Source organism: Thrips palmi, unplaced genomic scaffold, assembly GCF_012932325.1.
Source record: "Thrips palmi isolate BJ-2018 unplaced genomic scaffold, TpBJ-2018v1 HiC_scaffold_19, whole genome shotgun sequence".
Classification (NCBI taxonomy): Eukaryota; Metazoa; Arthropoda; class Insecta; order Thysanoptera; family Thripidae; genus Thrips; species Thrips palmi.
The window spans coordinates 9970170-9996799 of record NW_023144628.1 but is presented as its reverse complement, the minus strand read 5'-3'; the positions used below and the strand labels follow the sequence as shown (position 1 = coordinate 9996799).

General features: G+C 53.3%; 1 protein-coding gene across 5 annotated transcripts in view; it reads left to right on the top strand.

Annotated features, from left to right (window-relative positions):
- Positions 1 to 26554, top strand: part of LOC117646005 (RNA-binding protein fusilli) — a 40787-nt gene extending 14233 nt beyond the window's left edge. The window contains exons 4-14 of one of the 5 annotated variants that reach the window (XM_034386623.1): positions 2603 to 2822; positions 6128 to 6217; positions 13944 to 13998; positions 14125 to 14235; positions 14319 to 14589; positions 14664 to 14879; positions 14979 to 15203; positions 15374 to 15602; positions 21308 to 21627; positions 22607 to 22658; positions 22753 to 26554. In XM_034386623.1, coding sequence (XP_034242514.1) covers positions 2603 to 2822; positions 6128 to 6217; positions 13944 to 13998; positions 14125 to 14235; positions 14319 to 14589; positions 14664 to 14879; positions 14979 to 15203; positions 15374 to 15602; positions 21308 to 21627; positions 22607 to 22658; positions 22753 to 22784 — 1821 coding nt within the window. In that variant the 3' untranslated portion in view covers positions 22785 to 26554. Of the gene's footprint in view, positions 1 to 2602; positions 2823 to 6127; positions 6218 to 13943; positions 13999 to 14124; positions 14236 to 14318; positions 14590 to 14663; positions 14880 to 14978; positions 15204 to 15373; positions 19481 to 21307; positions 21676 to 22606; positions 22663 to 22752 lie in introns of those variants that run through there. The other 4 variants (XM_034386624.1, XM_034386621.1, XM_034386622.1 and 1 more) reach the window with 4 other exon arrangements.
- The last annotated feature ends 76 nt before the right edge of the window (positions 26555 to 26630 follow it).

Genomic DNA, 26630 nt, shown 5'->3' with positions numbered 1-26630 from the left:
ATGAGTCTGCTGCGCTTTACAGTGCCTCGGAGTCCAAGACCAGGGAGTAGGGCGAGGGGCGAGGCGAGCCACGTGGAGAGGCAGGCCAGGAAGGTGACGGCGCTTTGGGCGTCCAAATGGCGTGCAGGCTGGAGAGGTCCTTGGCAGGCACTTGGAGTGTTCGGTGTCATTTCTTTCCGTGTCAAAAGTACAGTAACTGGAACTGTTCTTTCGCTCACCACGCACGCGACAAGCTCTGCATTTGGGGCAGGACCACTAGTGCGAGGACCAGGCTGATGTGTGTCACCACCAGTGCATCCGGTGCCGAAAAAAGAAGGCCGTCAAGTCCTTTCGGCCGGCGCCAACATGGGCAACATGGACCAATTTGGCTTTGGCGCTGATGAGTGTGTGACGGAAACGAGGCCATCGTCACTCAGGGCTCTGAGGGCCACGCGGCGGCGCGGCGACGCGGCACAGTGGGCCAGAAGACCGGTGGAGGCGGACAGAACTCTAGAACTCCAGAGTCGCCAAACAGGCCTCGAACCGAACGTGTGACCCCACCAATGGATTGCTCTCCGAACGAGGAATCCATTGGTGGGGTCACACGTTCGGTTCGAGTCCTGTTTAGCGACTCTGCAGCTCAAAACGCGTCTAGAGTTCCGTCCGCCTCCACCGGTCTTCTGGCCCACTGTGCGCGGGCTCGGCGATGGCGCTAGCGCGGTGCTAGCGCGGTGCCCGTGTGGGTTTGCGTGTGTCGTGGCTGTCGTGGCGCGCGGCAGCATCGCGTCCTCTCTGTCTCGCGGTACGCCCCCCCCCTCCCCCTTCCGGGCATTCCGAGCGCCGGCCACGCCGCGCCACGCAAGCGAGTCGTTAAAACAGGTTTGTTTCCGTTGGGCTTTGCGCTCGGCGTTGGGTTTGGTTTCCAGTCCGTAAAGACAGCCTCCTACGGGACCGCGAGGAAGCCGATCGTTTTGCGCGAGCCGAGGAGGCTGCCGATTGCCGCCTGCTCGTCGCTGTCTCTCTCGCACCCTTACGCGATGCTCCGTGAGTGCGAGAGAGACAGCGACTAGAGCGGTGCCCGGCATCAACCTAACTGGTGCTGCCGACACCCGGGCCGTCGTGATGCTGATGGTGATCCTGGTGGTGATGCTGGCGATGCCCGATGGAGATCGGGGACGCGGATCGTCGCCCGGGGCAGTGCCGGCACTGTTGTCGTCGCTCTCTCTCGCACCCTTTGCGGCCTTGCGGGGCGGCCCGCGAGTGCGAGAGAGAGAGAGCACTGCAAGGCATCGGCCTGCCGGGCGGCGGCGCGGTGAAGGGCCGCGATGCCGCCATGGAACGGTACTTGTTTTACGCCTGTGGGCCGTCGACGCCATGGTCGACGCCGTCGAGGCGGACTGCCCCGACTGCCTCCACCAATCGCCTCGCCGCTTGTTCGATTCGATCCCCTGCATACTGCCCCGCTAGCGACGCGGCGACGCAGCGCCAACGTGCGCCAACCCTTCCAGCGAGTGACTGGAAGCCACTGGGGGTGCCTCACGCCAAAACACGGCTCCGTCTCATTAGTACGTCCGCATCGCCGGCACCCAAGGCACCTCCATCTCCGTCGCCGTGCCTCGCGGCCGCGCCATGGACGTGTACACGTGACAGGGTATTGATGGCCGACGGCTTTAAAATTTTGACGACTGTCGAGTGTTTCTTTGTCGGCTACCCTTTCCTGCAGAAGCTTTTTCACGAGTGGAGCGATGACTGGCGCCGTGTCGGCAGGCCGGCTGGTCTAGCCCGGTTGGTCTAGCCGCGGCTCACAGTGGGCCAGAAACCGGCGCAGGCGGCCAAAATTCGAGACGCGTTTTGAGCTCCAGAGTCGCTAAATGGGGCTCAAACCGAGCGTGTGACCCCACCAATGGATTCCTCGTTCGGAGAGCAATCCATTGGTGGGGTCACACGTTCGATTCGAGCTCGGATTCGAGTCTCATTTAGCGACTCTGGAGCTCAAAACGCGTCTCGAATTTTGGCCGCCTGCGCCGGTTGCTGGCCCACTGTGCGGCTGGCTGGCCTGCCGGTCTAGCGGCGTTCCTAGATCGAGTCCGGGCTAGACGCAGCTAGACGCGGCTAGACGCGGCAACGTTGCTCCGGCAGGGCCCTGCCTCGCCCGCCTCGCCATCCAATCTTCGTGCAAAGCTGGTGGCCCAGGCGCGGCGCGCGGAGCGTCACGGTCCCTGCCCGGTCCCTGCCCGGTCCCTGCCCGGTCCCTGCCCGGTCGTGACTCGAAAGAGAAGAAAAAAGGGAACAGTAACTCAAGCGCTTACCTCAAGACTGTTGGCAGGGCGGGGCGCGCGGCACGCCACGGCCACGCCACGACAGTGCTGGGTGTCGCCGCTGCGCCGCGGCCCCGCGGCTCGTCTTGCTCCTCGTCTTGCTCCTCGGGTTCAAGGAAGCGAGGGCCGTGTCCCGGAAAGGGATTCTAGAACGGAAACGGGCGGGTAGGGCCGAGGGCCTGGCCAAGGGCGGCGGAGACTTGGACGCGGGTCGTGACTCGGACTGGGCTGTGCGCGCTGTGCGTAGGGAGGGAAGGGCTTCGGGCCGACTTGCCTCGCTGACTCTCTGTGTCTCTCTGTTGCAGTTCGACGACTACGTGCGGTCGCTCCAAATCGACCCCTGCTCGCCGCACTTCTGCCTGGTGACTGACGGCCAGTTCCCGCTGCGCCAGTGCCTCCACCCGGAGAGCTGCTCCAAGAACATCGACCTGGCGCCCTACTACAACGCGTTCCACGACCTGCGCAAGGATTTCAGCGCCTTCTACTCGGCGCCCGTCGTCAACTCCATCAAGGAGATGATAAACTGTATCCTTTTGGGCGACGTGTGTGGTTGCACAGTGTAGGACACGGCGCGGCGCTCTGGAGGCGCTGTCTGCCGCGGAGAAGTGGTGCATTGTGTTGGAGGCGCCGCTGCAGTTGCTGCAGCACTGCAGCCGGCGGGCCACTGGCTGGAGTGGAGACTAGAATGGCATCCGGACGGGCGGCTGGACCGCGCGGCGCAGCGCAGCGCGGCTCGCGGGGAAGGGCTCCGCGGCGGAGCGGAGCAGAGAGTGCACAGTGCACTCGGAGCCGGCGAAAGGGGAGCCTGCCTGCCTGCCTGCCTGCCTGCCTGCCTGCCTGCCTGCCTCAGGTGCCGTTTGCCTTGCTTCCTTTGTGTCCTCCCCCGCTCCTCCTTGGAGTGCGCCCTGGCGGCGCCGCTGCGCTGCTGGCGAGGAGCGCCGGGTGGGCAGGCAGCCCGTCGAGCGGGCGTGCTTGACGGCACGGCCTCCGCGCCCCTGCCGCTCCGCGCTCTGACGCCGCGCCGCCTCCTTCCTCGCCGGCGCCACGTCCTACGTACTGACGTCAAGGCGCGACGCGACGACGTCGGTTTTGGTCTCGGCGTTTTTATTTTGGCCGCTCGTCCATCCATTAGCGCCACCGGGGTTATTTCTGGGGCGTGTTCGGAAGGAGCGGCGGACACGTTTGGCGGTCGCGCTCGGGTCAGGGAGCACTTGGCCGGCTGTGCTGTCCCGCGAACGGAGCGTCCGGAACGGTGTGCACACGATGATTTGGTTTTCAGCTTGGGTGTTCTACTCGAGTTGTGTCTTGCAGCGATAGTCGTTGGCGAGATGTGGCCACTCAAAATGGGTTCGTTCCTTCGACGGGATAGGTCAGTTCGTCTGACTGGACCGAACCGGCTGGGCCCGGAGGTGTGCAGGCCTGCAGGGCCTGCGGGGCAGCTCTCCGTGCCGTTTCGGGTCTGGACGTGGCGGTGGCGCGGTGGCTGGACGGGCGGGCATGCGGCCTTGCCGGCCTTGCCCATGATGGTTATCGCCCAGGTCTCGGGCCTCTCGGTGCTGAGCGGTGTGCGGTCTGGCCGCGTCGCCACGCCGCCACGCCACGACCTGTCGCGGGCACGGCGGCACGACACTTTACTGTTGTCACGTAAATGTCGACCTGCCGGCCCGGCCGGCCCGGCCACACGCTGTCGCGGCACGGGAGTCCGTGGGGAGGTTGAGGGTGCCCGTCCTCTCTAAGCCGCACAGCGCGGGCGGCGGGCAGGGCGTCCTGGGCCAGGACAGGTGGCGTCCAGTGGGTGAAGGGAGGCTGTCCGGATTCCGCGTTCCGCGGCTCCGCGGCGCGGGGACGTCAGAAACCGAACCGGGTCACCCCGGAGAGGGAAATCGGCGAACGCTAACGCTAATGCGAACGCGGACACGCGCATGCCAGGACGGCGTGGAGCGTCCGGACGCGGCCCATCTAGTCTCCGCGGCCCCCGTCTGGTCTCCTCTCCCGGAAGTTGCAAGTTGTCCGCGGGGGCCTCCTTGTCCGCAACGCCGCGAGCAATGTGTGTCTCGTTATTATTTCTTTGGAAAGATAGCGGGCTGCTCAGGAGGCGGTCCTGGCCGCGTCCTGGCGTGCGTAATTTCCTACTCGGTCACCTGTAACGAGTCTGCCGGCCCGAATGACGGGGCCGCGCGCTCACCTCGTGATACGGATTTCGGGCCACTCGATGCCCTTCCCCCCTCCTTTTTTTGCGGTCGTCCTGTCAAGGACCCGACCCGCTACCGGTTTTAAAAATAAATTCGTTTCGTTGTCTTTTTTTTTTTTTTCGGTAGGTGCTTTTGCCAGCAGGCAGATAGTTGGAGTCCGATAGCTGCGACGAATGACCTACCGTCGAGGCGGCAGTGGCAGTGCGTGGCCGCGGCAGGCAGGCCAGCCTGGGCAGTCAGCCTGGGCCAACGAATGCAGATGTAGGCAACGGCGCGACGGCCCGGCCGTATTTAAAAAGGCAAAGTAGCCCTGGCGGTGTCCCTCACAGGGCGCAGGGCCCGTAGGGCGTCGCAGGGCCCCGCCCTCCGCAAGGGCCAAGGGAAGACCAGGGTGCCACCGGAAGAGGACCCACCGCTCCGACGCGTTTTCTTAATCGCTTGGGGCAGTTTTTCTTTTCCTCTCCTTTCTGTTCCTGCACTGGGCATCGGGGAAGTGCGAAGGTAGTCCGCCGCGTTGTTGGAAACGGCGGCTGGTTCTCCGGTTGGTTCCCCGGGCCGCTTGCGCGCTTGCGGTGGGAAGGGACCGCGCTCGCCAAGCAGGCGAAGCAACAGGTCCATTCCCCATTCCCCGACCGCTAGATGCCAGATAGTGCGGCCTGCTGGACGGCTGGATGGTGCCGCGATAGGTGGCCGAAGCCGAAACACCGCGTGCCGTGACCAGGGCGGCCAGGGCGGCCCGCGGTCATCGCCGGGAACAAGTAGGAACAAGTGGCGGTGTCTTGGCGGCCTGCTACTTCGCTCTTCGCTCGCGGTTGTTTCCATTTGGAGTGAAAATGGTGCCCGGCCGGCCGGCTGGCCAGTCCGGCGGCCCGCGTGGCAGCCGCGAGTAGCCGCGAGCGCGTAGCGTGGCAACACTGCAAGATGGCGCGCGGTGCGCCGCGGTCCGCGGTCGGGTCCGCGGTTCGTGGCGGTGGCGCCCTCCAACGGCGGCGCGCGGCACTACGCCGGCCAACAGCTGTCTTGGGGCCGTGGGCCGTGGGCCGTAGTTGGCGGTGCTTGGGCCCTTCGCCGGCAGGTGGCGCGGCCGCCTCGGCGCGGCCCCGCGGTTTGGTTTAGCGGTTTGGTTTAGCGGTTTGTGGACGTCGCCGCCGGCACCGGCACCACGACGGCGTGGTCGGCCGGCCGCCGCTGGCCGCGAGCACTCGGTTTGCCTGCCCCCATCATGGCCATCATGGCGCCCTGCCCGCAACAATGGAAGTCGAGTCACCGAGCGCGTCCAGCTGTTTACCCTGCTCGCCGTGGCGGATTGGAGGATTGGCGGATTCACACGACGCGCGGAATTGTCTCGCGATCCGCGCGATAGCCTCTCGAGCCTGGCGTTGCATCGACGCCGCCAAGGCCGAGCTGAAGGCTGTGTGATGGGTGCCACTCAGAGCCTGGAAGAAAAATGACCATACTCTCCTTGAATTCACGTTTGAAATAATGACTTCGGAACCTACTTACTACTATTCCGAAGCCGCGTTTTATCCATGCGACCTCCCTCTAGGACGGGCTCCCTGTGGTACTTCCCTGCTTGTGTTTTGCTCCATTGATTTGCTCCGCTGTTTCTGTGAGGATCCTTGACTCTCTCTCTTCCAGATATAAGCATGACATTCGACACGGAGAACGAGTTTTACGTGAAAGAAGCCAAAGACATGGTCAACATCGTCCACAGGTTGATAGCCGACGGTGAGTACACGACGATCCAGGCCACGTTGGAGACGGACTCCGTTGGCCGCGTCTTGGTCAGGGCGGCCGTGGATGGAGGGCCGACGAGCCGACGCCGTGCCCAGGGGACGTCGGGGAGTCCGCCCCCTGCCCCCTCCTCCCACACTGATAAATCTGCGTTGCGATACCCCCGCACTTACATGATCATTAAGACCCCCTCCCCTTGTGGGCGCTGTTGTGCCGTTGCGTCGAGTCCCATCAGGATATCTGTTCCTTCTGTTGTCTTGGCAATCATATGAGTGGCCCGATAAGAGAGCCCCGTCACTTGTGGCTAGCGGTGGGTAGTGCGGGGCCTCGGGACCCGGGCCGCCCCCGGTTCACCCGGCCCAGCCGGCTTGGCCATGCCACCCACGGCTGCTCTCTAGCCGCCCCGCTAGTGCCTCATCTCGGTGGAGGTAGGTTGCCGACGACGCTTGGGCAGAAGACGCGGACACGCACGTGCAGCCTCCCCGTTGTGTCATCATGGCCGCGTGCCTCTCCTAGCCTAGATGGGTGAACAGCAGTACCGGTTACACTAGTCGCCCTTCCCTCTTTCCCTGCGGGGCCTGGAGGCCTGGGGTGCGTTTACAGGTGCATGTCGGCCGCGGCTCCCTCTGCGCCCCGCCTACTGCGCGTTGCCCTGCTTTCCGCCACCGCTGCGCTTCGCGGCCACGCGGCTACGCGGCGCCAGCAGCGCAGCGCGTTGACGGCGTGGTCGTGCTTGGCGTGCTCGCCGTCGGGCCGCTGGCGTTTTGCAACACGCCGCGCTGCGCGTTGCAACGCGGCGGTGTCGACTGGCGGCGCTTATTGTGGCGATTCTGGACGTCGCCCCGCCCCGCCCCGCCCCGCCCCGCCCCGCCCCGCCCCGCCCCGCCAGTTGAACATGACACGGGAAGGCGGGAGTCGTGTTTTCTGTTGGAAGCGCATCATCGGCCGTCTGTCGGCGCTTCCTTCCTTGTATTCCTCGGCCAGCCTGGGCCAGCCTGGAGGGAGACAGACGGGACTCAGGAGCGCGCGGCTCGCTTCCGTTGCGCGCTCTCTGGGTGGTTTTGGTTTTTGGTTTGTTGCCGTCATCGTCACTATCACTGGTTTCGGGCGCGGCCGCGGTGGAGGCGCTGGCCCCGCTGCCCGCCGCGTCCCCGCCGCCTTGGGGACAGATACGCGATATCCAAGCCGGGGCGACGCGCCAGTGCGGCAAGGCACGGCGGCAAGGCACGGCGGCAAGGCACGGCGGCAGCCTCCAATAGGATACGCGTCGCCTTATCGTATCGGAGCCTTCTGCCTGCAGTCCCATTCCGAACGGTCCTTGGATCGCTCTGTCTCTCTCGCGCCCCCTGGCCGCCCTGGCCTCCCGTCGGAGTGCGAGGGAGACGGAGCCTCTGTAATCGGAATCAGTCTGCGGCGCTGCGGCGCGGTGTGACCCCCAGGACCCCGCCGCCTGGCTGCCGCGCTGCCGGGCTGCCGGGCATCAGGCGGTGGCGTGGTCCTGCTTTTTTGCTTCCGATCGTTTCCGTCTCGAGGGTCTAGTGTGCCTAGTGGGTCGTACATCTTCGAGGGGCGGTGGAGCTCGACGTTGGGAGATGCGCGCTGGGCGGGCGGGTTGCTCTGTCGGCACTGTTTCTCTCTCGCTCGTCTGCTAAAATGGGTCAACGGGGACGTATGTCGGTCTCTGCGGCGTCGTCACCTTTCTGGCCTTCCCTGCACCCCCTCCCCCGCCACCCGCATGCGTTTCGGGAAATGGAGGGGGGGGGGCAGTCAGTGGCACTGTGTGACGTAGTATTGGCCTCTTCGGCCCCCGCCAGCGAGCAGCGAGCGAGCAGCCTCCTCACGTCGAATTGACACTTGATGGGGTCGCCCTGCTTCGCCTTGCTTCACGGCCGAATGACTAGTGTATCGCCGCGCACGGTATGCCATGTTGCTCTATGGCCGCGCACGCCGGGCACGCCGCGCTCACGGGGCACTGCAGTCGGCACTGCAGACTCATTCCGAGAGTCGTTTTCGTGTGTCTCTGTCGCATCCGAACGCGTGTGCGAGAGAGACAGAGCGACGAAAACGACTCTCGGAGTCACTGGGTTCAGCCCGACAGTCCCGAAATGGGATTCGAGTCCAACGAGCAGGGAATCCATTGGGTATGCGTTTGGTTCCAGTCCTAGAGGGCTAGAAGTGCAGCAGAGACTGCTCACGTGAACAGGTTAGAGGTCTCTGGCCCGAGTCATGCCCCGTCATGTGCAGGCGCAGGCAGTGCACTGGCAGTGCCCCACCCCACACCGTCGTCCGTCGTCGTGCTTCTCGGCCTTGTTGACTCTTTCCGCACGCGTCCGCGCGACTCGGATGCAGCCGCCCCTCTAGCCGCCGGCCGCCTGGCCTCTGGTCGTTCGGCCCGAGTTCGGCCTCGGCCTGGCGCGGCCCCGATGCCGTGTCGCCTTCGTCAATAAGGGCTCGTACGTGCCAATTTGCAGTGCAGTCCGCATGGGCACTGCTCGATGCCCCCCCCCCCCTCCTCCACGGATCAAGAAAACTTTTCCAGATTCGGGTTAGGTGTTGGCGGAGTGAGGTCCGTGGTGGTTGACCCCCCGCTGCGCCGCCATCAGTTCTGTGGTGAATGGGCGAACCCTATCGAGCGATTCAGAAGTCTTCAGCAGACTGATTCCGGGAGTCGCTTTGGTCGCTCCATCGCACTCATGGGGCGTGCCATATAGGTGCGAGAGAGACGGCTACGAAACGACTCTGAACCGCTCGGCTGTTGCCTGTTCACTGCGCCCTTCCGTTCCCTTTGGGAACTAGAGAGCCTAGGCCCTGGCCCTCGAGGCCCTAAGGCGCCGATCGGCAGTACCAGTACACCAGTTCAGCGACAGCCACGTGGTGCCCGCTGCTGGTGCGGGGCGTGGCGGGGCGTGGGGGGCGTGGGGCGGGGGAGGGGAGGGGGGTTGCAGTGCTGTGACGGACTTGGGCCGCTCTTGCCTGGCAGCCCGGCCTGGCCGCCCCGCCGCCGCCGCCGCCCGGCCCGGCGGCAGTTGGAGACGGACTGCGCAGCGATCTCTATCGACGCAGCGCGACGCGACACGACGCCTCGTCTCGTGCAGAGCTAGTCTTGTTTTGTCCGTATGCGTTTATGGACTGTTATTGTTGTGTGAGTTGACGCCCGTCGCGAACAGTGTGCCAGAGTGAACGTGCCAGACAGCCAAGTCGACGAGTACCGAGTACCAAGTCTGTTCTGTTGTGGTTCGTCGACACACCGCCGTGTGGCTGCCCGGTTCTGTTTCTGTCAGTGTGAGTGCTTCAAGACTCGTGCCGCGCTGGTGGGCTTGAGTGAGAGAGACAGCGGACGTGTGGGGTGTGTGGGCATTCGCCGAGGCGTTCGCTGGGGTGTCGTGGGAAGCCCGAAGCTGGAACAGCCGCGGGGTTGTGTCCGTCCAACCTAACCCCCTAGCGCCCCGCCGCAGCGCCTCAGCGCCGCCGCTGTGGAGCAGTGGAGCAACAGGCGGTCTCGTCCCGTCCCGTCCGCCCGGCCCAGCGGGGAGAATGTTTTCTCGAGTCTGACTTTACATTTTATTTGGTTGGACAGCGCTGATTGTCTTATCTGGCAGTGAGCGTCCGTTCGCTGTTGTCGATGTGCACTTTAATGTCGTCGAGATTCTTTTTCTATTCCCCTCTGGGCGCTGCCATTTCGTAACAGCGGCGACCCTCTCCTTTCCTTTCCCGCACCGAGTGGCGTTGGCCGTGCTGAGCCGAGGGCCGAGTAGGGCCTCGACCGAACCGAACTCAACGGCATGAATCAAGCTAGCCAGGCCCAATGGGCACCATGAGCCATGTGGCGCTCAAGCCAGAAGCGAGCACTGGCGGAGCACTGGCGGAGCGGCGTCTCGGAGTCTCCGTGAAATCGTGTGGGGATGCGAGCAAGGGAAGGGGGCGGGGGCTGGAATTCGAGTGACGTGTCCCAGCCGCGTCTCGTGTCATGTCAGTGACGAGGACGAGGGGGCGGTGGTGATTGTCGCTTGGATTTCCCCCTCGGCCGTTTGGTTGCTGGGCTGTGGCGGCGGAGTCGTTTTCGTCGCTGTCTCCCTCGCACTGGTGCGGCGTCCCCTTGGGTGCGAGAGAGACAGAGCGACGTGAACGTCCCTCGGAGTCGGCCTGCAGGCTGGCGTGCCACCTGTGCAAGCGCGCACGTCAGGGGCCGTCGCGTCGGGGCGTTTGGTTGGCCTGGGCCCCGGGCCGCGGCGTGGCGTGGCGTGGCGGCGTCGCGACGGTGCAGCCAGGCCTGCCCGCCGTGCCGCGGCAGCGACACGACGCGACACGACGCGGCGATAGCACGGCACGACGACCAGACCGGACCGGACCGGCCGGCGGGGCTTCTTCGCTCTGTCTCACTCGCACTTGCACGGGGCGCGCCGTGAGTGCGATAGAGACAGAGCGACGAAACGACCCCTCGGAATGAGTCTGCCGGCCCTCGAAACAAACACGGGCAGGCGGGCAGCCCGGCGGCGTGCCGATAGTGTTTTGCACGGGTTGCCCCCCCCCCCCTTTTCTCCGCAGGACATTCCAGTATCGGCGAGTCCCGGCCGGGGCTGGGGCGTGACCTCTCGGCGTGGAGGCCGAACCGCGCCGCCTGTTGCCTGCCGCCACCTGTAGCGCCTGTAGCCCAGCCGCGGCGAGGGCGGCGGGCAAGCGCCCACTCGGCGATCCAGGATCGCGGCAGGCCTGTCTCTCTCGCACCCGCACGGGACGCACCACGAGAGCGAGAGAGGCCTCCAGCTCGGAACGGGCCTGCTGACGTGGGGCATTCCGTCTGGCCGCGGCCCCTGGCTTGCCTCTAGCTTGCCGGAAGGGGCACGCTCTGGCACGGGGGAAGGGTGCATTGCCTTTGGCGCGGCGGCGTGGCTGCAGCAGTCGACTGATTCCGCGGGCCGCCTTCGTCGCTCTGTCTCTCTCGCACTCGTGGGGCGTCCCGTATAGGTGCGAGAGAGACAGAGCGACGAAGGCGGCCCGCGGAATCAGTCGACAGGCTGGCTCTTTCACAAGACTCGTTCGGTCGCTCTGTGCTCGCTGCACCTCGGCCGGCTGGCGGTGGGCTGCCCACCCTCACCCTCACCCTGGCCGTGGGGGTGGTGTGACCCTGCGTCGCGGTGCGGAGGTTCAAGGCGGGTGGTAAACGAGGCCGCGTATGCGGGGCCACGGTGGCGGCCCGGCGTCGCGACGCGGCGTCGTGGGCTCTAGGCCCCTCCACCTGCCGCGCGCCGTGCGTGGCCGGGCGGCCCTGCCGAGGGCCCTGCGCCCAAAGCCGACGGAAACGTGGCAAAGACTGGCGAGGTTTGTCGTTCGTCAGCGTCAGCAGCGTGCGATCCACAGTGGGCCAGAAGACCGGCGGGGGCGGCCAAAACTCTAGACGCGTTTTGGGCTCCAGAGTCGCTAAATGGGACTCGAACCGAGCGTGTGACCCCACCAATGGATTGCTCTCCGGACGAGGAATCCACTGGTGGGGTCACACGTTCGGTTCGAGTCCTGTTTAGCGACTCTGGAGCCCAAAACGCGTCTAGAGTTTTTGCTGCCTCCACCGGTCTTCTGGCCCACTGTGCGATCGCCGCCACACCCCTCCCCTCCCCTCCCCTCTTGCGGCTGTTCGACAGCGGGGTGGTTCTAGTGAGGGAATGGCTTCATCCCTCTCGCGGTAGGCATCGCGCACGTCGCAGCGCAGGGTCGTTTCGTCTGTGTCGCGGCCCTATGGGCACCTACGGGACGCCCCATGAGGGCGGCGACAGTGACGACGATGCTTCGGAGTGAGCTGGGAGCTGGCTGCAGTGCGCAGGGAGAAACTCGGCGTCTCTGCCGCCAGCGTCAGTACGTCAGCCCGCGTCAGCCCCCCTCGCCGTGTGACCACTGTGCGACCCGCTGCCGGCGCGGTCGTTGCGTCGGGGCGGGGCGGGGGGGCGGGGCGGGGCGGGGCGGGCTGGCCGGCCGCGGGGGCGGATACGATTGGAGGTGCCGGCGGGGCGTGCAGGGCAGGCCTGCCGTGCCGCCGTGTCGGTCCCCCCGGGCACCACCGTGCACCCACTGCCTTATCGGCCGCCAGGAACGTTGCAGCGAGTTCGAAAGGAGGGGGGGGGGGAGTGGAGAGGCCACTGGCTATTGTGGGCTTATCACGGCAAGGCACTGCACTGCACAGGTGCGGTGCCACAGCGGTGCCGGGGGCAGGCCGCGCTTCCAGCCGCGCTTCTAGCCGCGCCGGGCGACTAGGCCGACGGGGCGGCAGTTCACAGTGGGCCAGAAGACCAGTGGAGGCGGCCAAAACTCTAAGCGCGTTTTGAGCTCCAGAGTCGCTAAATAGGCCTCGAACCGAACGTGTGACCCCACCAATGGATTGCTCTCCGAACGAGGAATCCATTGGTGGGGTCACACGCTCGCTTCGAGTCCTGCTTAGCGACTCTGGAGCTCAAAACGCGTCTAGAGTTTTGGCCGCCTCCACTGGTCTTCTGGCCCACTGTGCAGTTCATGGCACCACGCTGGCCCCCTCCCCCACCTCCTCTCGATAGTCGTGAGTCCGCAGTCCAATGAAACTTGCCATGTAATGCGATAAGTTCGTGAGCAATGTGTATTTTTTTGGCGCGTTTGTTTTTGTTTCGGTGACGTTCGAAAACAGGTCGGAGAATTGCCTTCCCCTTTCACCCCTTGCCTGCTCCAGCATCTGCTGGACGTCCCACAGTGGGCCAGAAACCGGCGGAGGCGGCCAAAATTCCAGACGCATTTTGAGCTCCAGAAACGCTAAATGGGACTCAAACCGAGCGTGTGATCCCACCCATGGATTCCTCGGTCGGAGAGCAATCCATTGGTGGGGTCACTCGTTCAATTCGAGTCCCATTTAGCGACTCTGGAGCTCAAAACGCGTCTAGAATTTTGGCCGCCTGCACCGGTTGCTGGCCCACTGTGCGTCCGAGCAGCCTAGCCTAGCCTGGACGGCGGCCGGGGGCTTGGAACGCGGCTGGCGCCCTTTCGCCCAAATGCCTCGGTCGCAACATTGGACACAATGGAGTGGCCGGCGGCCTGGAGGCCTGGAGCGAGCGCGTCATCCGTGTCGCGTTCGACGAGGCTTTGCCTTCTCCGGGAGGTGACTCCCAGTCGTTGGAAAAATGCGGCTCCAGTTCTGCTTTGCTCGCGTAACGCGCAACCTACTGGAGGGGAAAAGGGGGGGGGGGCGCATTGGCCGCTCGTCTGAGTAGAGATGGGAGCGCGCGTTGCGACCGCGGCTTTGTACCCTTTGGCCAAGTCGAGTGCTGTGCTCGTCGAAATAACAGCCCACGCTGCAGAGCGCATCGCGCTAGTGGCGCGGTGCAGTAGACTGATTCCGAGAGTCGTTTTCGTCGCGCGGTCTCTCTCGCTCCTGTACGGGACGCCCCATGAGTGCGAGGGAGACAGAGCGACGAAAACGACTCTCGGAATCGGTCTGGCGGCAGGCATGGTGCAGGTCGCAAGTGCCCGCCCTGCTACGCCCTGCGAGTGGCGTGGCTTGCTGGGGCCGGTCCCTCAAGTGCCTCCGACACGTCGCGCGGCGCGAGGCGCGGGCGCGCTATCCTTATCTAGAGTCGTTAAAATAATAATTCGGCCGGCCAGATTGCTTTTGGCGTCCCTTTGTGGGCTCTAGATCGCTCGAGATTGTGGATGAGGACGTCCTGAGGTTGATTGGCGGCTGACTTGGTTTTCGTTTGCTCTGTTGCAGGATACTGCTTTGACAATCCTGAAACGGTGGAACTACGACTTGAACCTGGCATATGGTAAGTAGAGGCGGCCTGTGTGAGCAGGTGTGTCCTCTGGCGCACACGCGGCGGCCACCGCTTCGCCCCAACTGTGTGTCAGGGCGAGAAACGAAACTAATGGATCGGTCTGGTTTGTCCTTACAGCTCAAAGAATGAAGAAGTCGATAATAATTGTGTAGTTCGCGCAAGAGGGCTTCCCTGGCAATCCTCTGATCAAGATATTGCCAAATTCTTTAGAGGCTTGAATGTTGCAAAGTATGTCATGTGTCTGCTTTAAACTGATTGTTTGGATAATTAAAATGCCTTTTTATTAATGTTTCTTTCTGTTTTGATTACAGAGGTGGTGTAGCCCTTTGCTTAAGCCTTCAAGGACGTAGGAACGGCGAGGCTTTGGTTCGATTTGTTAACCAAGAACACAGAGACATGGCGCTAGGGCGACACAAACATCATCTTTCCAACCGGTACATAGAGATATATAAAGCAAATGGATCTGAATTCGTTGCTGTTGCTGGAGGCAACAATTCGGAGGCCGAGGCATTCCTGTCAAGGGGGGCTCAGGTCATCATCCGAATGAGAGGGTTGCCTTATGAATGCACAGCCAAGCAAGTGGTGAGTTTTTCTCACGTTCTTTCTGCAATGGGTACTTTTGCTGGGCCTGACTAATAATAATTATTTGTTTTTAGCTTGAGTTCTTTGAATCGGGAGAGAACTCATGTCAAGTCATGGATGGAGAAGATGGTGTGTTATTTGTGAAAAAACCTGACAAAAGAGCAACAGGTGATGCTTTTGTGTTATTTGCACATGACGAGGATGGAGCAAAGGCTATTAGTAAACACAGAGAGCTTATTGGTTCACGTTACATAGAACTTTTCCGAAGCACGACTGCAGAAGTACAACAGGTTGGTGACATTTTTTATTTTGGTGATTCACTCACACCAGTCTGTTTACAGTGCATCTTTAATACAAATTGTAACTTTTTTTCATTTTCCGCTCCTAAGGTTTTGAACAGATCAATGGATCCCAAAACGTATGAATCAGTATCAGCCCCTTCCCTTCCCCTACCAATGCTGCCTCAGCAGTTTGTGACGACGGGTACCAGGAAGGACTGCATACGACTTCGTGGACTGCCATATGAAGCTCAAGTGGAGAACATTTTAGAGTTTTTGGGTGACCACGCCAAGTCGATTGTATACCAAGGTGTTCACATGGTGTTCAATGCACAGGTAAAAACAGATTACAAATAATCTAACCATTTACCTTTTATTCCCCACTGAACATGAGAATAGCAGTGTAGAGTTGTCTTATGAAATCATGCGACATGAGAGTTGCTTTTGCACAGGTGAATGAAAATCCCCTTGTCAATAATATTACTTGTTTGCGCTTTGTCATTTAGGGTCAGCCTTCAGGTGAAGCGTTCATCCAGATGGACTCTGAGCTGAGTGCTGCCATGGCGGCGCAGCAGAAGCACCACCGGTACATGATCTTCGGCAAGAAGCAGCGGTACATTGAGGTGTTCCAGTGCTCTGGCGAGGACATGCACTTGGTGATCGCGGGTGGCATCCCGACGGGCGGACCCGTTTCCCCGGCCAAGGCGGCGGCCGCCACCACCTTACTGTCTCCCGGTACGTTGGCTTACCCCCCGCCAGGTCCGCCCCACAACTCTCACCCCGCACACGGGCACGCGCACGCCGGCACCGGTGTGTTGGGCCACCCCCCACCCTTGCAGATGCCCCCCAGCCAGGTGATGCCGTGGGACCCACCCCTGTTCCCCGGCGGCGTGGCCGGCGTGGCCGGCGTGGCCACCGCGCAGCAGCACATATTGGTCCAGGCGCAGATGCAGCAGGCGTTGCGGCAGCAGCAGGCGCAGCAGGAGAACCTGTGGCTCAACACGCTGGCCGCGGCGCAGCAGGCGCAGCAGCAGCACCTGGCCGCGGCCCTGGCGGCCGTCAACGTGTCCGGGGCCAAGGGCTGGGACGGTGCGCTGGGCGGGGCCTTGGGCGGGTCGCTCGGGGCGGCGCAGGGCGCGTCGCAGAGGGCTCTGATTCCCATCTCGGCCGTGTCCTCGTCCTCGGTGGCCTCGTCCAGTGGCAATGCCTCGTTCTCGCTCGCCAACTCCAACAGCATGCCGCAGAGCGTGTCAAGCAAGGGCGTGTCCATGCCCATGCAGCTGCCGTATTACCCGCAGGGGGTGGGGGTTGGCGGCAGCCTAGGCGGCAGCGCGCAGCCGGTATACCTGTTCAACGCGACGCAGGCCTCGCAGGCGTCGCGCATGCCCCAGTACCACCCCAAGGTGCCCCCTCCCAACGCCTCCGTCCACGGCGGCCACGGCGGCGCGTCCGCCAACGCTGGTCAAAGCCCCCTGTCGCCCCTAGTGCAGTCCCCGGCCGGCTCGAACGCCGCGCTCATGGCGGGCATGGGCTCCATGGGCACCATGGGCATGAAGCGGTCGTGGGAGAACGCTTTCCCCGCAGACTCGACCCAGCTGCCACTCAAGAGGCAGTGGCAGTCCTCTCAGTCGCCACAGGCCTCGGCGGCGGCTCTCTCGTACATGCAATCTGCTCTCCCTCCCTATCAGGCTCAGTTCTACCCCACCATGTAAATTTGCATTTCGTGACTGGCTCTCTGGATCTTATGCCTAGCGTACTTAAGACATTAAAAGTGCTTACGGTTGAATGAATTGGGCTTGGAGCATGGCGCCGAGACCCGTCCTAGTAGTTTTGAATGTCAGTGTTAAACAGTGCCTTTATTTGTTTTGTTTGTTAGTTTTTTGTTTTTTCACTTCACTTCAAGATTCAAATATTTTTTTATGTACAATATTTTGAATACTGTGATAAGTTTAATTCAATAGGCCCTTATCAAGTTTAACTTTATAATGCAGATATTTTATCCTTTTGATTTCTTTCTCACTTTGTAAGTGGATTAGATTTTGAGAGTCAAGACTTAGTTATGTGTTAATTATCATGGAGCTTGATCATGCTCCATTTGTGCTTATAGCAGCTGTTCTCAACTGCCGTGATGTTTATAGTAGTTGGTGAGGAGTGATAAAAGTGTACTTACGCCTTGTACTTACGTCACCCTAATTATAATCAATTTACATTCCAGTTTGTTTTAATATTTGCAATTTGTGCTTCCATTTGTGTGGCAAATGCAAATTTGGCACAGTTTTCAGTGTCATTTTGCCATTATTTTCTAGTAAGTATTTTTGTTTTGTAGCTGTCTTTGATATTATATTGTAGTAATGAAGGAAATCAATTAACTGCAGAGCCTTCTGTGATATGTCATATTGAATGAACATTTATTATTCATCAGGGCAGTAGTTGAGCAGAAATCACATGCTGCTTTAAGTCTAAGTTTAGTTTGAAGGAATCACAATGATTTCCACAGCCAGAGAGAGAACCTTTTTAGAAAAAGGAATCCATTCCGAAGTGCCTCTTTTCTCAATATTGATCTCCAATGTAACAGAGCATGCCGACTGATAACTAATTAAAAAGACAATTTGTATCTTGTTAGATTTGGGTGTCTGCTTTCTCTGTTGGGAACTTCTTGGTTAAACCCCATCTGTCAGTTCACTGTATATTTCTACTTTTCATTCGTCTGCACCTCTCAACAGTTTTAATTCTGAATTCTCTTCAGTGACCTGCTTGCATTTCTCATTAATTTTTGTCTTGTAAGGCTTGGATGCATTTCACCGCCACAGGGATGCTACCAGTTTTGTGGTCATGGAAATATGCGTCAATACCCAATTAAATTGGTGTTTTTTTTTCTGTATTGAGCTGGAATTGGTGGCATTAGACAGTTTTAATTTCTGCTATTTATTCCTCAGGTTCCATAATAATTTTCAAGTGTCTAATGCCATGTTGGTTGTGCTTCCTTTCAGCAACTGTGTACTATTCATGCTTTTTCATTTCTTAGCTTCTAGTTTTCACTCTCTTCAGTACTGTAATCTTTGGTTAGGTTTAAACTTTTATCATTTTGCCTAGCATTTTTTGTTTTACCAGTGAGTTTAAGCACTTAAAGTTAAGAGTTCCTTCTGACCAACATTGGTAGCATCTCTGGGTCTATTTTTTTCATGGTGTTATGCTGAGAACTTGGTTTTACATCAGATATTAGTATTTTAAGTGGTCAGTATGATGGATTTTTTTAGGAATTAACTCAACGAGTGTGTGGGTGAAATTTTTAAGTGAAATTGTGTGCATGCTGAGTGTACGGGATGTAGCCTACACTGCCTTGGTATAAAATACCAGACAATGTATATCCTGTCCTGCTGTTCCATTTCAGCCTAAAATTTAGCAATAAAGAGCTAGCTTGACATCTCCCTTGCTTCATACACTGAATTGTCAGTATCACCATTTTTTACTTACGGGCTGAATGGGGTCTGGTTTGGAACGTGGATTGCTTGATTCAATTCAGCAGTGACGTTCTGTCGAGTTAGTGGAAGCAGAGGAGTGGTTTGTGTGCCTTCGATTAGCTAATTTATTTTTAGTCTGGTTTTGGTGTACATTTTGTATGAAATGTGGCTTGGTGTTGCAGGCGCAACCTGTCCCACTCTTAAAATTGTTGGTTCCACATACTGCCTATTGTTTTCTTTTGAGGGGTATGCTTTCAGTCATGATTCACTTTCACTAAATTTACAGCCACATTCAAGGGTTATTCCTTCTCTGCTTTGTGATTTGACTAAAATAATGTGTGTGAAGCTGTTAATGTGGTTTTCTTTTATTAAAGAATTGTAGCCTTAGCTATCATTTCACTGACTCATTTCAAGTAAAGAAAGATAATGGGTAATGTTGCTTTTGGTTCTGAAACTGTCAAAGAGAATCATCTTTAGTTCAAAATGTATATTTATTCATATACATGTTAATTTCTTTTTAAGCTGTATTTTTATCATTCCTCCCTTATTTTACTAATTTAGTTTTCTTGCATTTGTGACTTTGTGTACTTGTTTTCTTTCACATGTTACGTGTGAATTGAGATGGAATAGACTGTTCTTTCTATTGGCTTTTCGCTAGCTGAACCAGTGCTCTTATGTTGGCTTACTCATATCTGCCGATGTTCTGGGTTACGGTTTTGATACTGCCACGTACCACCACATCCTTCACTCACTAATATTGTTTGCTTGATAATATTCATTGTTTGCTTTTTCCACATGTTTGGTTGCAACTCACACTGCTCCTGTTCCAGTGTCTGTTGGACTATGTTATGATGCAAATGGTTTCTGCTTTATGATTTTCTTTTTGTTTTATTTCTTTAGTTTTCAGCGTAACATTTTATTTCCTTTTACCAATGCAGTTAATGCTTCTCTGAACTTAATTGCTGTAGTTATTCTTCCTGTGGTTGTGGTGGTGCTGTGGTACTGTGTGTTAGGCATTTTGTGTTTTTCGCCTGTTCTGTGCCTGAGCGGTTGGTTCTAGCGGAAGCTAATGGAAAGGTGGATTCTACCCTTTCATATGCCCTACTTTCTGTATCTAAACATATGACAATAAAGCCTGTTGTTTTGATGTAACACTTGTTTTTTCTCATAAATCTCCAGCTTCATCAGTTTGACAGCTATGGCGGTGCCTGCTCATGTGTGGTTTAGGTGCTCACACTTGTTGGGAACAGGTTTAACAGGGTGGCACCAACAGGTTCAAAGTGGATTAAATGATTCTTCTTTGCCCTATGCATGCTAATGTGCCAAGGTTGCTGTGCTGTTTGTAATTAACCTTGTCATTTGCCTTGGAGGTGGAGGTGCAGCTTTGAAAATGCATTAGTGTTTCCCTTATTCTGAATTGGATGGATAGGTCCAGAAACCTGATACAGGAAATTTCATGAAACTCTTATAACAACATGAGTTTGGTCTTTGCACTTCAAGCTCCCACTATGTTTTGATGGGCTCTGTTCATTTTTCAGGCGACACTTACTGTTGCTGCTTTTAGTTACCTGGCTTGGAAATAATAGTACTGTTATTTTCTGCACTAGATTCCAATCTTTTTCGTAATTTTTTTGAAGAATGACCAAAAGCAAATGAGACAGCTACGTATTATGTGCATTTAAACTTTGTTTCTTGTGTTGCAAGAGTTTCGTTGTATTCTTGGATGGTTTTATTTGTAGATTTTTGTTAATTTATTTAAAATTTGAATTTTTTTGTTTGTTTATGCTACTTTTGAGAATATTACCTGCATATGTGCAAAGCTGCTCCCCCCTACCTGATCTTAATTATCTTTTCTATTGCACTTACTTTCAGATTGTAAGTGAATCTTTACTTGGAAAGGATTTGTATGGCATTTATGGCAAGGTTTGAAATGACAGCATCTAACAGCAGCACTGCAAACTTCATAGTTTAACAAGCAACCTAGTTGGAAGGACTCAGTTTTTAGAAACACTTCCTCTGTGAAGGTCATTTTTGACTGACACCTATCACAAGATAAGACTGCATATACTGGTCAAGAAATTTTCCATGAATTAATTTTTCTCCAGGGTCTTTTTGCACCTAGCTATACATACAACAACTAGGAATATTGTAAACCGAACACCAGTTCCCAAATATTCTGTGTCATGTTGCTGGCTAGAATAATGCTCTAGAAGTCTTCATGGAGACCATGTGCATAAGGCACAACATCATTTAAAATCATGGGTTGGGAAAATGATATGCTAACATTTCTATGAGGACATGTGATCGACAAGACAAAGTGTGTGTCCAATATTTTGTGTTGTGATTTGTCAGAAGGGTATATGGTGCAGTGTGCAATCGGTGTTTGGGTGTTTTTGGTGCGTTTGGTGCTCTGACCCAATTTGTGGCGGAATGCACTCTGCGGGCGTATGGGCGGTTGGGATATTCTGGCTTGCTGGCTGTCTACTCCTGTAAGTACCCACTTTCTTCCTTAACTAACTGGATATTTTATGTATGCACATGTGGTGCTTGAAAAAAATAAGCGGAGGCTATTTTCTTAGTTTCTTCATTTTTATTTATTGGTGGAAATCTTAGGAAAGAGATGTATTGTACAGTTAAATATGCTTTGCATGAGGGCTCTGCGACTATGGGTAAATTTTCACTGGGTAAATTTCATTCCTGGTGTCACTCAGGCAAGGCGGGTCTATTCCCCACGGCTAGCTCATGTTGCTTTGTACCATAGGCACCTCCATTGCATGTTGACGTATTAATTTTTGTGTCAAGCTAAATGAATCCAATCAGCCCTTAAAGAAATTGTCTCTCTAAATGCAAAGTTTATCTCAAAACTCAAATTGCCTTTATCCCTGAACTAGTGTACTTTGGACTGCTATTACTACTACTAGTGTCACTGTGCTAGTTGTTGACGAAGTAGTGAATGTGCGTTGTTTGTTTTGTTTGCAGGTGGCACCCTGCTGCCGGCGCCCCAGTTCGGCCCGCCGGGCAGCTTCTCCCACTTTGCAGCCATGCAGTCTGCCCAAGTGATTCCCACCCTGACCAGACCCTCTCCCGCCCCCTTCGTCTACCCGCCCATGATATACTGGCCCTACCCGTCCCCTCCTGTCAGCCCGACGTCCTACTACGGCGGAGGGATCCCCCCCAGTGCGGTGGCTCCGGCCGGCCCGCCTATGGGGGCACCCATGCAGGGCCCTCTCCAGGGGCCCCCTCCTCACCCTGGGGCCCCGCACGCGCTGGTAATCTCGCAGCCCGGCTTGCCCTTCTCGGTTAGCCCTAACGGCGATATGCTCAACTTATTTCAAGGCTTTCCAGAGGTATTTGGGCTTTATGGTTTGCTTCTTAGTTGTACGACTATCTTGATTTGTAGTTGGAAAGTTGTGGGTGGTGGTCAAGCCATGTTTGATGGACATGCCTCCTCTAGTGTGTAGTCTTTGGGCTCGTGGTTTTTCAAGCAAGGTATTTTAGGTGGATGAAAGATTTTGAATCTGCCCCCTCCTTCAACAAAAAAAAAAAAGATCCTATTTTTGTAAATTAGTGAACCACCACCCTCAACTGAATTTTAATTTATTTTTTTACTAACATTTTTTTAAAAAAATTGATTTTGGGGAGGGAACTTGTCAAGTTTTACTGTTGGATTGCACTGATGCTATCTGCTTTCCGTGTTCTCTCCATGTAGAGTGATGAATTCTGCATCATTCAAATTACAGCATTATTTGTTGCATGGTTTGAATGCTATGTTCAGCAGTGTGATCTGTAAGGATGTGTTCTCTCTTCAAACATCCAATCAAGCGTGGTTTAATTGTTAGATATTCAGGACAACTGCTTCCTGTGGGAGTTGTTGCTTAGAGGTTTAGGTTCGGTTTTGTGGTTGGCTATCAATAATTTTTCAAATTAGTATGGTGCTTTCCTGTCGTTTTCTCTTGGGCCCTTACTCCAAAGAATTTTTTTTATTGTAGTGTTATGTTGTTGCATGTGAAATTGGGGTCAAGGTTGCATATTTATAATGTGACATTCTTAATTTGAAAAAATATGTTGGTGCTAACTGGGACTTACTGAAATTTTCTTGGGTATTGAAGGATAGGGGTAGGGTTTGCTCAGAGCCAAACTTCACATGGTAGCACCAAGTAGTTGGCCAAAAAAATATTCTTTAACAATTTCTATGTAGTGCAGAGTCTTCTTTACTATTAATGTTAAAAAATTCTTATCTTCTGTTTTTCATGTTAGCATTTTTTGCTATTTTTGCAGTGGGCTGGACTGGAATATGTGAACACTGCTCATCTGACTCCACCTGCTATCAGTAAGTAAAACAATTTACATTGAAGTCTCAATCCTTACACACTGCTCCTGTTGTCAGATTGGCTCTAATTTTGTTTCTACCTGCTTGTTGGTAGGTAATGTGGGACTGCATTCTGCGGTTGCGTAACTGTGATGGATGACCAACTGATGCTGCTCTTCTCCTCTTCAGCTCCAAGCAGTTGGTGAACCTGCCATTTCCTGCCGTTATGCATCATTAGATGTACATAGCTGTATGTACGGACTTTGATGACTCAGTCAATAGTTTTTGACTGTTTCCTCTCGTTTTGTATTTGTGCAATATTTTCATGGCTTCCCTTCCAGAGGAAGTCATGCTACTAGAATTGTTAACTTGTTAAATTTGTTTCCCCGAATGTATTAATGTATGTGTGATGAACTTTCTCTTCATAAAATTTTGCAGATTTGCGTAGTGGAGTCATAAACACATTTTTCCCAAAGATGATGTAAATGTAGCTATTAAAATTGCTTCTCATAAAGTGCCTGTTCATAGTTGATATACATCAAATATTGTTGCTGAAATTTTGTATTTATAGTATTGTTAATTGTTTACAATGTTTAGTCTTTTTTATATAGATTATATATAAATATATATATTTTTGAATCAAGAAGCTTTTAAGCACTGAATTTAGTACACAAAAGCAAAATGTGACAGTCAAAGTAAGTCTGTAGAAATTAATTATGTCTTACCTGTGTATCCTTCAGATTGACACATTATATTTAAAACCAGAAAAATCTTAGTGAAAGTTGTACCCAAGAGGACTCATTTCATGGAAGAAATGCAAGGCTTTCATTTTCAAGTCTAAATCAGAGCTTTTGGCACCTGCTCCTCTTAGTTTAATTTGGCTGTGAATAAGCGCTGCATGCATATGACTGAAATTGCAATGTGCATGAGAGATAGGATTCAATTTGGTTAAATTGTGAGTTGCACAAAGCCTGCAATATATAGGTGTTGTCTTTTAATTCACATGACCAGTTTGGGCAAGTTTTTCAAATTTGCTTCTTTCCATTGCAATGCTGAATAACGCTTGTAAATGTGAAAATAGTTTCAAGAAAGCTCAACTTGTCAGTTCACTCCCGTCTTTTTGTCATCCCACTTCTTACAATTTGTGTTGTTTTTCAGATTTGTGTGTCCCTTTGTTGTAATTACAGTTGTAGTCAGTGTTTATGGTAATGCCATGTTTGGCCTGTGTTAAACTTCATGCACATAATTTGATTGGGTTCTGTCATTCCTATCTTTGAAGACATTGCTAATATGTTTCTAAAATGACTTGGACACCGTACTCCTCATGACTCCTCGCATTTTGTTAAGTTGTTTCTACATGGCCTAATTTCTCTTCTGCTTTTTGTTGACTCAGCAAATGATGCTTATTTAATCCTCTTTAGTAGATTTAAGACTGTTCAATTCCTGTACATTTTAACAAGAAAACATCGAATCAAGTTTAGTGTATTGGATGATTTGACTTGCTGTCCAATTTTGTTGTCACTTATTTATTTGAATCATTAGTGATTTCCCTGTATGAGAATCAATGTTAAGCTGTTCCTTGGGACCCAGAGTCCATGCACCGTTACTGTGATTGTGATTTATTGTAAAAGAGGGATGCTCTTGTCAAAATTGATATTTATCGTTTTTAATCTGGTGCCAGAAGAGCTCTCAGTAACACTTAGCTTATTGATTCTATCATGAAACAGCTAATTAGAAAATATTAGAGTAAGTAGTGAGTAATGGAACTCAAAGTCGTGGAAAAATAGGTTGTGAAAAATAATGAAAAATATTTCAGATTTTTAATTAAATAGGACCTTTTCTTACCCTACTGACCCGAATTTGAAATGAGCTCTGCACTGCAGATTGTGCCTGTGATTCACTTCTCATCTTATGTTTGTCCTTTTCATCTGATTAAAGAATTTAACAACAGTAATTTGTCTTGAATGATTCAAAACTATGTACTTTAGTTTGTGTACTTGCAACATTTAAAATTCGGATCAGTTTTTCTTATTGCCAATCATACTTGCAAGCTGCTCTTTTCTGTGATATACAGTACCTATGTAGCTGATTGGTTGTAATCTGTTGAGATATCTCACTACTGTCATGACATGACTGGATGTGTATTGAGTGCTTTGTTTGTATTCTTTTCTCTTGCCTAAATTGTCTTAAAACTATTATTTTAAATCTTTCAATACTTTTGATTGTGTTAAATTCTTACTGCTCACATTTAACTCACTTTCGTTTTTCTGCATGAGCAATCATTATGCTCTTAAAGAGTGCAGTGAAGTAGAGAGAGTCTCAACAGACAAAGCAGCTGGTGAAACCAAACTTCTCTGTATCAGATCAAGATGGTAGTGCGTCTGTCTGGTAAACTACAGGCTTCCACTTAGCTTGCCTTTGTTCTTGAAAACCGGTCAGCATTGTTACTTTTTTTAAATATTTTTTTTGAAGATTATTTCATGCTAGTTGTAAGTATTGTTATAAGAAAGAATGTGACCACCAAAATATCCAATCACATATCATGTAAGTGTGGAACCTGCATCTTGATTTTCAATATCAAGTATGAATCAGGTGAAAATGCTAAATACAGCTCAGCTTTAGAGACCAAGGCCACATGACAATGTCCTATCAAGTTCAGTCAGAGTAGTAGTTGCAGTGTTTCTTATTTAATGAGTTTTATCTGGTCTCTAAAGCAGATACTGTTAAAGATGTTGTACATCGCTCTCATAGACTAAGAATTGTTTTAATTTAACACTCCAATCTATAACAGGATGTAGTCTAGCATGGATGCATTTCCTTCCATAAGTGTTCCTGAATTAGCATAAAATGGTATGTAAGGAACCCTGCTGAAAATTTGGTGCTTTGTATTGTGTATGGAGGCTACATCATGTTGTGAAAATGTTGTGGACTAATATCTAAGCAAAATGTGTACAAAGATAAGTATATTTCAATTATTTTGTTTAGAGTCTGGCAGCACATTGCCGGCTGTATTAGCTGCAAGCTGTACTGTCTTCTTAGTTATGTGATTCTACCATTTAAGTTTCACAAGTGTTTCTAGTAGTTGACTAATGTCTATGAATGTGAAGTTTGTATCTGTTTTTCTTTTGTATATTATAACCAGACAGATTTAGGTGTCAATTAATATTGAGCCAGCTGTCCTCTGACTGTTTTACTGAAGTCCAGGAGTTATCTATTCCTTCCATAAAGTAATAAACCATCATATTTTCGCCATGAAAGCTATGCGAAGCCTTCTTAATCAATGCTCCAACCAATCTTTAGTCTAAAACCTTAAAAAAATTACTCATTTGCAAGATGGTTCAAGCAAATTCAAATCATTTATAAAGGCCTAATAGACTATTCCCTAAGACGACTAGCTGTATGGTTCTTCTATTTTTACAACTCTTGTCCATAGACTTTAGTGGAAACTATTTATAGTCCAAGTAGATTTGAAATTTTTTGAATTATCTTTAATGATTAAATATTTTATGTTTATGTTGATAATTTTTTTTAAAACGTTAACTATTGCACCCATGTTATAGATGTTCAAATTAATGACTCGATTAGACCTAGGTGCACAATATTGATATGAATGTGTCAATGCGAGTATGTGTGCAAGTGATATTGTGGAAAGAGAAGCATGATCACATGCACATTGAATTTCACTTGTGAACGGACCCATTCACTTGAGAGTGCCAGTTTTAACTGGTTAGTCAAATTAATGCATTTGTGCAATAAAAATAGGAAGTTCATGTGTTAAGCACAGAAATGTTGATACTGTTGTTAAAGTATGAAATTAGGAAATTTTCAAATATTCAACATTTTCTTGCACCATGTTATTGCATGTTTTTAAAATACTGCCTAGATTCATGTAACAAGAATAAAATTATTGAAATTGACTTTGAATTGTACTTTTTACCCTGTCCTGGTTGGAAATAAGCAACAGAAGTAAACCAAATAATCACAAATGGGCAC